Source organism: Protopterus annectens, chromosome 3.part0, assembly GCF_019279795.1.
Source record: "Protopterus annectens isolate FY-2018-M chromosome 3.part0, PAN1.0, whole genome shotgun sequence".
Lineage (NCBI taxonomy): Eukaryota > Metazoa > Chordata > Ceratodontiformes > Protopteridae > Protopterus > Protopterus annectens.
The window spans coordinates 636,801,871-636,814,766 of NC_056731.1; the positions used below are offsets into that span (position 1 = coordinate 636,801,871).

A 12,896-nucleotide genomic window follows, 5' to 3' on the forward strand; every position below is an offset into this window, starting at 1 on the left:
GGGGAGTCTTATTGGGGATCTGGAGAGAGAGAGAGAGAGAGAGAGAGAGAGAGAGAGAGAGAGAGAGAGAGAGAGAGAGAGAGAAACCAGCCCCAGGCTAACTGTGATCTCTGTGTGTTCTTAAGGGAAATTGTACTTTACTGTGTCTGTACTTGTCATCCTCCCAATGTGCATGTCCCTCACTGGTGTTAATGGAGAGGATTGAGGCTCCTTGATTACTAGGCCAGTGCAGGGACATCACAACAACAACAACAACAACAATGTAAAATTGCATTAGTGCATGTGATTTGTTTCTAGTAAACTTTTTAGAGTTATTTTCCTTCTCAAAGTCCTTCAACTGTTTTATTTGATAGTACAGCCTCTACTGTTAAGTGTCTTATAGAAGGACTTGACACTTTTAGTTTCTCCCATCATCTGTACTGCCTCTCCCCCCGACACAGTCTTGGAAGGATATAATAGTGTGTCAAATAAAGTGAAAGGCACATGCAGGAATTCACCTGCTTATATACAATTGCTTCCTTATAATCTTTTACAACAGAGGATGAGAGGTCCCATGCTGCATAAACACTTCATTAAGAAGTTAAAGCACTAAAGAATAAAATGTAGTGGATGCAGCAACATGATTATGCTCCAAGATTGGAGAAGGCTTGTTAAACACCTTTTGGATATCAGAAAGTTGCTTAGCAAGCTTGTGTTAAGCACCTGTAACTTGTTTAGCAAGTTTTTGTTATGCACCCCTCACTACTGCTAAACTCTAATCTTGGGCTAGAAAAATAAAAGTGGTCAGCATCCAGCACAGAATTTTGGTGGGAAGTGCAAAAAGTTTTAAAACATGTTACATGCTTCATTCGGTCCCCCCCCCCCCAAAAAAAAATGGCTGAATGAAATATTTCAGAGCTGTTCAAACTCTTCTCATTTCCCACTGACATTCTGCATGCCTTTTGTTTCTTTGGCAATTTAAGTGTGTCACAGCTTTCAAAGGTGTAAAACACTTAGCACGTGAACATTATTATCTGTAATAATTGTGGCACTTGAGAGCAAGTAAAGCTCAATGCACTATAAAGACTTATGGTTAGGTCTCTCCAATCATAACCCTGCATGTTATGTGCTCTTCACTTGGATGTCAAACTTTACCTCTCAAGCTTTGCTCTTGAGGTAAATTTCTTGACATCCATGTCTCAAGCACATAACAAGCCGGTTATAATTTGAGGCCCCATCATAATCTTCTATACTACATGGCTGGCACTTTCTGCATTAGTATCTGAATGAGTCTGTATCTTCATACTGACTCTTTGCAGCAATTGCTTCCAGTTGGAAAAGTAGAAAGACAGCAATGGTATGACCTCATCCTGAGAACAGCAAATGATCTCGTACTCTGCTGGGACTGAGGTGCTCAGTACAAAGTCCATTGAAATTGTGCAGCTAAAAGGAATGCATCTGAGCAGTATAACTGTGATTAGGAGTGTGGCATGGTCTGCTGCAGAAATCTAAAGGCTAAGAATGGAAAACAAGCATTTCCAAAATAATGCATCAGCAGTTAAGTATTAGAATGTAAAACAGTCATGCTGATTCAAAGCTATTGCCAAGTAATAGCATTATTTTGAAATTGATCTTAATGAAATGGTGACGACATGCAGTGGCGTTTATATATATTCATCAGGAGTAAAGAACCCTGAGCTAAAACTGTAACTAGAGACATTCCAGATATAGAGCAGTGAAGGTACTACTGTGCAGCACTATTAAATGGGCACGAGACTCCCTCCTACTAAAGCAATGGGGTGCTTGTTTATGTGCACAAGTCAACACAAGATGTATGCGATAGCTGGATACAGCAACTGATTTTTTTCTCTTGAGTCTGACATACTCGGGATGGTAAACTAAGCACAGAATGACAAACATATTAAAATTGTCAAGTTTGTTATGAATTAAGATAAATCTGAAAGACAGTTTTTGTAATCAGTTTCTACCTGAAAAATGACATTTTTAATGTGACAGCACCACCTTTTTACACACTATTGCTATCTCATTCCACTTAGCTGACAAAGGAAGTCTTAATACAGAACAGAATTGTAGGTAGGGCCACACTATTGCAGCTTTCTGGAACATTCTGCTTTAAGTCAGCTTTGCTGCAGTTGATTGAGGCTTTCCATATACATTTTAAGAATTGTTTGATTAAAGAGCTTTAATATTTTTCCTGTCCCTTTGTCCAGTCCTTACAAATATCATTATCTATTACACTTGTTTACTTAATTTGACTGAACTATCAGTTTTACATGGTGTGGCTAATTTTCTGGTACAGGGAAAAGCCAAAAGAAGAAGTGGACAATTGCTCTTATATGCAGCAGATGGCACTGTCTACATATTTGTCACACTTCTATTCATACGTGTCAAAAATCACATCAACCAGCAAATGAAAATGCATACAAACACTCTTCCACCATGAAAAATCACAGAATAGAATGCTGAATGTAACTGAACTTTTTTTTCTTGAGTAACTTATGTCCCCTTTATTGTCTCTGTAGTTAAAACATATTTCTTTATATACATATTTTCGATGTTAGCTATTTCTAACAAAGGACTGAAGTATCTCATGTAGATTTATGACATTGGTAAATTATAGTACTTTAGTAAGATACCCAACTATTTGTTCATACTGGTATACAGGATCATAAATTGCAATATGTACTCATGAAACATTACCTACCTCAGATGTGATGTTACGGAGTGTTTCATTGGAAGACATCCAGCCTTTGCAAGGACTGATCTATAATCAGAGAGAAAGAGTGACAGAGAAACAGACAGAGAGAGAGAGAGAGAGAGAAAGACAGATAATAAAGTTTTGTTCGCTTTTACTGATATCTTCAGAAACAGGAAATGTCAATGACAGAGCTACACAAAGCATGCAAATTACATAGCTATGATAAATGCAAATATTATTTAAATCAAGGGAAAAATCATTTGGATTAGCTATTCAATAGAACATGCGTAATGACTATTCTATTAGATGTATACTGTAGTGTGATGGTTATTTATGTTTAGTTATGATTATTTTGACAACATGAAGAAAAACTTTGTCGTGTTCAACTAGCCATCAGGAATGATAATTGTGCAATGACTGGGTCTTTCTCAGCTGACATACTGTTATGGCAGGCCACATACACATGGAAGCAAGTAAAATTAATTGGTGTGCAGCTTTGGAATGAGGGCAGAACTTGGTATCACAGTTCCACAGCAGGAAACTCAAGCATTTTAAAAGGATTCTCCATCTCTGTGACTCCAGATCAAGATTTAGTCACACACAAGGTGGGCCTCCAAAACATCTTACACTACTCTGCTCCAACGTTTTTGGAGTAAATAATGGGACAATATAAAGAGTGATCATGCGCAATATGAAAATGAACTTTAACATTGACAAGACAGATTTTTATTAAGTGCACTACTCATGTATGACAATTTTGTGTGTGTGTGTGTGTGTGTGTGTGTGTGTGTGCGCGTGCGCTCGCATATGTATACATATATATATAATTGTGTCATCACTGAGCAAACTGTCACAAGAGTGAAAACAAAAAGAGCAATACATTTAGACTGACTAAAAAGATACAACCAGAAGAAAAAAAACAATCCCAAGCAACATTAGTTTTTGCTGGGGGGACTCTGGAACTCCACAAAACCTGCAACAAGCTCCAAGATTGTGCAACAGTGAGGAAACAGCAAATTCTCAGAACCCACTGTACAGCAATCACAGATGGGAAGCAGCCAAAAGGCTGAAAAACAAGCCTGTAAGACAGTTTTTCCTACTTTTTACATGGGGTTGGGTGTTTCATCAACTGTCACCATCTTTCTTGATTTCATGCCACTCTCTTACCTTCTCTAATAGACATGCCCAACTGTAGCAAGTCCTCTTTCACATAATTCACCCATCTCTTTGCTGGATGCCCTTGTTTCCTCTTTCCTTCTTCTGGTGTCTCCCAAACCTTCACTAGATTGTCTTCTACTTTCCTGCACATGTGGCCGGACCACCATAATCTGTTCTTTTTGAAATTCTTTGCAATTGGAGCTGCTTTGCTTTCTGTTTTGATGTCCTAATTTCTTCATCTGTCCTATGGTATGCATCCTGCCACCTGTCTCGGGTACTTCATTTCCGTCACCTCTAGGTTCTGCAACTGGTGTGTCTTCATTGTCTAGGCTTCTTTGCCATAAATTAGTCCTGGTCACACCAGTCTTTTTACACCTTACTTTTTTAGATTCCTTGGCATTCTTCTGCCATGCACTACCACTGAAGGGTGTCTGATAACTATCTTCTTTATGTCTCTGTCTTTGCTTGCTTTGCAACTTGATAGGGTTTCTTTGCGCCATCTGCTGAGTCACTTCCCAGAAGCTGGTAGAGTGCCTCTGAGACCTTGTTCTTTGCTATTGCAATTGCTCTCTTAGCCTTTTTGTTAGCCATACAGTATTCCTTCATAGCCTGATCCAACTTCCTGGACTTCTGCATTCCGCCACCAGCTTTCCTTATGGACCTTATTTCCATACCTAGCTTGCAGGGCAGCATATCTGTTTTATGTTCTGTCTGAGATGATGCCATTCTTCCTCAACTCCACCTATTTCCTCTTCTTCCTGAGGTGCTAGACTCCTGAGTATTGCCTTGAACTATTGTGCTTTTGCCCCAGTCAACTTCCAGGCCTTCAGTCTTTAGTCTGTTGACCTTTGAGCTTTCTCTGACCACTGCTGGTGGTGGCCACCAGTGATTTATGCTGTGGGCTGACTGTTCCACTGGCAATGACATTGCCATCACTGACTCTACCCCAGTGCTGCCCAATGCCCTTTCGTTACTAGGAGGACGTCTACCTGAGTTACATGTGGGCCACTCTTGTATGTGATCTTGTGACTGTCTCTCTTGCTGAATCATGTGTTGGCCACCATCAAGCTATTTGTAACAGATAAGTCTAGAATGGCCCCTCCTGCTTTATTTCTGTTGCCCCCACCCATGTGGACCTAGGCATTTCTCATATCATGTTCTGTCTGTTATGAGCATTCAGATCCCCACCATTATCAACACCAACTCATGTTGTCCTGCTTTATCTAGTAGGTCCTGTAGTTGCTTCATGAATATATTCTCTTCTTTTTTATTACAAACATGCTTTGGGGCTTAATATGAATAGCACTCTATCTTTATACTGGAGCATGACTGCCATAAATCTATTACTAATTCTGATGACATCCCTCACTGTCTTCTGAAGACTGTCTCTCCCTCACCACAATTCCCACACCATTTCTAAGCTGTCCTTCCCCTGATTAGTAGATTCTGGACCTCAAGCCAAGTGGTTTTGTTTCAGTGACTTTTCATTCTGTCACCTGGATCAACATGATGGATGTTCAACCTCCTCCTTGCCATGATGTCATCCATATCCTGTTAGTGACCCTGTACTGAGTGTAGCAATCCTTAGTTCATGTTTGGCAGATTGATTGGTTTTATAGGCTTACTTAGGGGTGTTTTCTCCACTGGTGGTCGAACAATTTAAGTGCAACAATTTAATCTCATGGTGAGTTTCACTACAATATATTATATTGAGCAAACTGTTTCTTCCCATTTTCTTCACTGTGGTGGGACTGTAGAGTTGGTGTATATAATTCTGGGGGTGCAGGGGGACTTGCTCCCTAAAAAAAAAAAAAAAGATAATCTTGTGTTTTTTATTTTTGTTTTCACTGTTTTTGAAAATCTTCAATAAACAGAAAGTCAAATAAAGATTGTCAGTAGCTCATAGGTAAACCGGTTTTCAAGAGAGCTATCTGTGGTAACCAAAGCTGGGCAAGTGAGGACTGTCTGGTCAGTAGCTTATTGACCCAGGACTGCTGGGTTTTATGTCAGGTGCACACTGGCCGATAGAGGCACACAGGCTCCTCCCACTGGTCACTGGAATAGATTGGTCCTCAACCAAATTATCACTGGCAAATTAGCAAATACACATGACTGAGGCAACATGATCAAATCACCTAGAACCAGTATGTCTTACAGTACTGGCTATCTGTCATCCATGTTCTTCTATCTAGAGGATACTGTGCATCACAGTTGATGCCTAAAGTGGTTGGTCTCTACAACTAGGGTCTGCTATCACTCTTTTAAGCCATCCTTTGTAAGCATCATTGATGGCTCCAAGGTTGACTCTCATCATGTGCCCAGCTGGTGGCAACAGCACAGGAGGTTTAAACACCTTAGTGACACTGCATAATCGTGTTATCAGGGAGATGAGTGATTAGAGAAAACATACCAAAACCATGTAACCTCCATGAATTTGCAAAAACAAAATGCAGTCTTGCAGAGGAATATGCACATCATGCAGGCTTACAGTTATAGTGAGAGATGAGTGCAGTTACAGAAATCTTGACTTCTCAGGTATGCATACACTATCACAGGCAGTTACAGTACTGTGCAGTGTGGTCATGCATGGCTAAACATCTAGCTATTAGATGTTGGTATGCAGTGGTCCAAGCAATACAAGCACATGTGTACTGAACAGTGCATAGTGTAAGTCAATATGTAACAGCACGTTAGCAGTGCTTTATGCATGCTAGCTATGCAACAAACTGAGGAAGGCTAATGATAGTCACTTACCACTCCTGAACAGTACCAGCAGCTATATTACTAAGCATTATCAAATACTATTATAATAGGTTTGTCATGCTGATAAAATGTAGTTAATGTACAGGGAATTGGGAAAAGAACATTCTCAGCTGTGGTAAAGATATTACCCAAGTACCAATGAGTACTTGTTTTATACTTGTAGAAAAGTTTATTTGATTATACAATAGCAGTTATAATCACAGCATATTGGCAGTAGTGGCATACATAGTTAATATAAAATATGTTCAATATACATTATGTCTACCAGACAGTGTAGCAACCACATGCAAAATGCATATTATAGCAGCATATGTTGAAGGTAGTAATGATTTTCTGAGGAATTTTATGTTGCCATATGTTGTATTGCTACAGATGTATTAGTTATTGTTGATACAGTGGTGTTGTCATTTTTTGTTTTACTTGTGTTTCTTTCTACCATTTTAACTCAGTTTGATCTTGGCAAACAATTTAAAAGAAGCTACATTTCTTAAATCCATTTAGATATCTTAAATGTGGATCCAGAGGTGCTACAGAAATATGTATAGCTAAAGTTTTCATACCACTCATGAGCCTTCATCAGGTATGGGGTCTGTTAACAGTGTATATTGATGTGACTGAATTATAGTGCAGTATATTATGCACATACTGTACATGGCTGCAGGGCTGCCACAATGATTGAAATAAATATTGCATTTAATTGAAGTAGAACTGTAAAGTCTGGTAACTCTATATTGTTTACTGCTTTTCTGAGATCATCTAGTTATTCTGTTGTATATGTTTAAGCCTGCACAGTTTTTTGTTTTTTTATGTAATTGCACCAGTTAACTGTCTTTAACAAACAGATGTACAAAGCTAGGCGGAAAACACAAAACAGGAATAGCTACAATCTTGTTATTTCAAAACCATAAAGAATACTGTGTACCTAATAGGTTTAAACAAAGAAAGCATTATACAATAGGCCACCCACAGTAAATATGTAGCTAAACAGTGCACATAGCATCAATTTAAAGTTTTTAATAACTTCTTCAGTAGCCTTGTATGTATACCTGCATTACACATATGTTGACTGCAATTTATACTTTTTATAGTAGGTGAAAGGTATACTATAATACAGTTGTTTATCCCAAAGCTGAGAATACACAGTGCTAACTTAGATAACTGATATTAAGAGAGCATTATTTAAGTATATTATCATAGCTATGTTACAAAGACTCCTGGGTAATATTCAGATTGATCATGGTGATATCCCTAAGTTGTGGATTAATAGAAAAACAATTATCACCTTAAAGTCTCACTGTTACGCTGCCTCCTCTATTTACCTACCTGATTTTTGGTCACATACCATCATCACACCATATTAGCACAGTGCATCCCATAAACTACATTATACAAAGTCAAAGTGAACTTTATTGTCATTCAGACTGTACAACAGTGGAACCGAATGAAACTGAGTTACTTCAAACTCAATGTGCATACAACACATACTGATAACATTAAGGCAACAATAACACATATACTAATGCTAATCCAACAATAACAACAGTAAGACATTTAGGCAGTGCAGTAACAAGTACAATGACATGCACCAAGACTATTCCACTTACATGTCTTCGTTAGTAGCCAAAATATTGCACAGATAATATACTGCACAGATCAAAATCAGACAGATTTCAAATTGCACGGGATGCTAACTTGGCATATTGCACAGAATGTTAACTTGGCATTGTTAATATTGCACATAAGGTATAAGATTGTACTTTCATAGAGTTATTGCATATATATGCAAATTACTTCAGCGTTGTAACTCCAAACCTCCATGACTAGCATGGTGTATATTATTACTGGAGTTCAGAAGTCTGATGGCTTGTGGAAAAATGCTTCTATTAACTCTGATGGTTTTGCAATGGAAGCTACTGTATCTCCTGCCTGAATACAAACAAAAAAACAGACCATGGGGCAGGATGAGTGCAGTCTTTGACTATTTTCATGGCTCTGCTGAGCCATCGAGTGCAAGTCCTGGATAGATGGGAGGGTGGACCTGATAATTCTCTCCGCCTCTTTCACCACCCGCTGTTGACATTTGTGATCTGAAACCATGCAGTTTCCATACCACACTGAGAGATTACTAGTCATAATGCTTTCGATGGTACCCCTGTAGAAGGTTGTGAGAACAGAAGGTGGTAGTTTTGCTCTCCTTAACCTTCTTAGAAAGTGTAGATGCTGTTGCGCCTTCTTGACAATGTGATTGGTGTTTAATGACCAAGACAAGTCTTCAGCGATATGCACTCCCAGGAACTTGTTGCTCTTCACCCTTTCTACTGTTTCTCCTTTGACTGTGAGTGGAGAATGAGCCTTGCCTCTCTTCCTGAAGTCCATTATTATCTCCTTTGTTTTATTCACATTGAGAGCTAGGTTGTTGTTGTCACATCAATCAGTTGGTTCACCCCCTCCCTGTAGGCTTTTTTGGCACCATTGCTGATGAGAACCACCACTGTAGTATCATCTGCAAACTTAATAATGTAGTTTGTGTTGCATCTAGTGATGTAGTTATGTGTCAGCATAATGCACAGCAGGGGAATCAGAACTCATCCTTGATGTAATTCATTGTTCAGTGTGATGCTCATCAAGGTGTTGTTGCCTACACAAACTTTTTGTGGTCTGTCAATAAAAAAGTCTGGAATCCAGTTGCATAAAAGAGTGCTAACACCCAGATGGACCAGTTTCTCAATCACATGTTGGGGGATGACTGTGTTGAAGGCCGAGCTGAAGTCAATAAATAACACACAGACATAGCAGTTTTTGTTCTCCAGGTGTGCCAAGGATAAGTGAAGTGCCAGTGAGATGGCATCTGCCATAGAGCGATTGGATCTATAAGCAAATTGGAGTGGGTCCAGTGTTGCAGGAAAACTTGATGTTAAGTAGTCTTTGACCAATCTTTCAAAGCACTTCATTACAGTGGATGTGAGAGCTACTGGGCGGTAGTCATTCAGGCTTGAGGGTGGAGACTTCTTGGGCAGTGGTATAATGATTGTATTCTTGAAGCACTTGAGTACTGTGGCTTGATGCAAAGAGATGTTGAATATATTGGTGAGAACAGTAGTTAACTGGTCAGCACAGTCCCTGAGCACCCACCCAGAATATTGTCAGGACCAGCTGCCTTTCTTGGGTTTACTCATCGCAGCACCCTTTGAACATCCACTGTGTGAAGGCAGAGCACTTCATCTTCTTGGTTGGTGGGCAGTTTCATTGCTGTTGTATTGTTTCCCTTCTCAAACCTGCTGAAGTAGGTGTTGAGCTCACTGAGAAACTCCATGTTGTCATCACATTGAGAAGGTAGGGGCCTGTAGTCTGATATAGATTGTATACCTTGCCACAGATGCCTGGAGTCTCTCAGGCCTGAGAAGTAACTCTGAATTTTCTGTCCATAGGCTCGCTTAGCCTGTCTTATTCCTCTGCTTAGTTTCACTGTGGCGTCCAAGCCAAGTGTAAGCATGTAAATTGGTGAAGTATCCTACTTCGCATCATTTTGTGGGTATGGTTATTAGGACAACCTGACTTAACAGTAAAACTAAAACATCAAAAAATTCATAATTTTTGTTTTGTTTTCAAACCACTTGCTAATTTAACATCAGTAGTATATCCAGAAATAAAATTACCTATAAAACACAAATGTACGAGAAGTATTTTATAGTTAATTTACTGCTGAAGTATTGTTTCTGAGATATTTAGTAAAAGTATTACGTAGTTTACTTCTTTGAGTTACATGATAAAATAACTGCAATGTCATAAGCAAAAGACCTTTAAGTGTTAGCCCTGATTGAGATTTTTGAGGCACATAATTAGATCTATTAGAATGCCTTACAAAAAATGAACATAAAAATGGAATATTGAGCAAATTATGATTACCAGTGGACTTTTTGAAGCCATGCTACTGAGATATTGTATGTTCTTAAGGGCTCATTTGCATATCTCTCATAGGACTTCTTGAAAGGATGGCTAATGTGTTATATATTAAACACTGAGGTCTCCCTGTATCTTTTCTTTATTTTTGCCTAGGTAGCTTTCCTTTGTGACATTTTTAATTGTTTTGAACCTTATTTGGGAAATTTTGCAGTTATTCCTAATGTTATGGACATCTGGCTTTTTGTCTGGTAACCACCCTAAGAGAAGGTGGCTAAACTGTCTTTTTGTTGTTATCATTAAAGGATATATAAACCAGCACAATATAGAACAGAAGTTTGAAAACTGAAATAGCCAATCTGAATAAAATTTTATTTTAGGTCAGCAGTAATCTGAATTTCCAGAACAGTACCAGCAAATGACCATGTCTCACACAATAATCACTATCAATATTCCAAGCTGCCTCTCTACCAACACTACCAACCTAAGTTGTGCCCAGATTATATTATGTACTGAAATCAGCCAAAAACTGTTGTCTCTGATGTTAAAAGATGATTAAAACACACTGCCCTGATGTGTGAAGGGACTAAGAAAGAAGTCAAATCCAGTGAAAACAGGTGACATCTGATTACAGATAGAGCTCAGCTGCATAGGTCACAAACACTCCAGACAAAAGGACAGCAAGACCTACAGGCTGAGGAATAAATAAAAAGCCAAGACATTGAAGAAGCTAATCAGAATACAGCACGATACTAGGCAAGCAGTATAACCGTTTATCTGTTTGCCACTAGAGTTCATTAAATATCTCAATACAATATTGATGAAGTTCTTTATGGCAGTTGCAAATCCAAGTGCAAGAATAGCACTATTTTTGAAAGTTTAAATATTTATCTTTTATGTAGTTTTAGTCATCAAGAAACCTTTGTCTCAGTCTTCCAGCTGTTCACATGCTTTTTGGAGATTTGTTAATACTTGTTTCTTTGACCCCAGACACAGCCTCCATTTTGACACATTCTTGAGCATTAGGTAATTCTCTTAGTTTGCTTATTGTTTATAGACTTGCAGAGTTCACTCGTGCCAATCACAATCATTTGTTCAGTGCAACAGATGTTTAATTTGCAATGATTAGATTCATTTGCATTACTTTGATATGTATGCCCTTTTTTGTCAGCAATAATAGTAATATGTATTTTGTATGTTTTGAAAAACTGCAATAGTCATTTAATGGTGTGCAGCCATCTCGTGGCTTTGTAAATAAGTCCAGAATAAAACCTAGATTTACTTTATGCTGTCAGATCCATTATCCACCAAATAATGGTACTTCTTCTCCACCACAAAGACATAGACCTAAGGTCTGTGTTTTAACTAAAATTTGTCTTGAGACCATTGATTTATCACCAAACACAGTTTTAAGCACTGTATTTGTTTTTACTAATAGTATATATGAACTGTAGCTTTTTGTAGTCACAAAAACAATGCTCTGTCAAGCCAATATCTTCCATTCAACTCCTAGCACCTCAGAACTGACCCACATACCCGTAAGATTATTTGTTATTGACTTATGTACTTATTTGTAAAATTTGTGGTGCACAGTGATAAAGACCTGATATGTGACCCAGGTCACTTTGGCTTGAGAAGTGGACCTGGTCACTGAAGGAGATGGATGTAAATAGATTAATGTTGGTTTGCCCAGCCTGGGGGAGGAGAGTGCATTTCCTGTTGAATACAGCCCCTTTTTAGGACTGCTGAGAACTCTAAATATGACATATTAAGTGAGAGGGAAGGGATGTAGGCAGATCATCTATGGCAGAGGGTGTATAGATGGTTGTAAATACACATGACCTGAACTGACTGTGAAAAGGAGGTATGGTTCTATGTAGGCCAAAAGAGAACCATCTCACCTACTGTCAGGATGGCATTATATTGGAACACTTTTAGCTCCTCTATGCCTCTTTGTAGAGACAGAAGAGGACAATGGGATATTACATATAGTAGACAGCAAGGGGTAACAAAATAAGTATGAAAAATAATATTCAAATATTCACTCAGTCACTCTGTACAGTTCTGCTACAAACTCAGATATGTTGCTATATTTTGCTTGAGTATTCTTGTGTAGTCATACCATTCATTAATTATCAGTGGCTTTGGATTTTAGTGATTTTGCAAAATATTCCACACTCAAAATACTGTCTGCAGCCTTTTTATAATCGCACATGCTGTCTTTTGTGATGAACTTACTTACTGCAGTCAGAAATACTGCCTGCACATTTTAATTGATTAAATGAATACGAATATTGTCTGAATAACAGTACGTTTCCTTGGGTCTATATTAGAACATCGAGGTTTCAAAACTTCGAATGTTCTAATATCGAACCCT

At 38.4% G+C, this 12,896-nt stretch overlaps 1 protein-coding gene across 1 annotated transcript in view; it reads right to left on the reverse strand.

Annotated features, from left to right (window-relative positions):
* AOAH (acyloxyacyl hydrolase) overlaps window positions 1-12,896 on the reverse strand; it is a 1,217,970-nt gene that overhangs the window by 222,426 nt on the left and 982,648 nt on the right. The window contains exon 19 of the mRNA XM_044065645.1: window positions 2,705-2,764. Coding sequence (XP_043921580.1) covers window positions 2,705-2,764 — 60 coding nt within the window. The remainder of the gene's footprint in view (window positions 1-2,704; window positions 2,765-12,896) is intronic.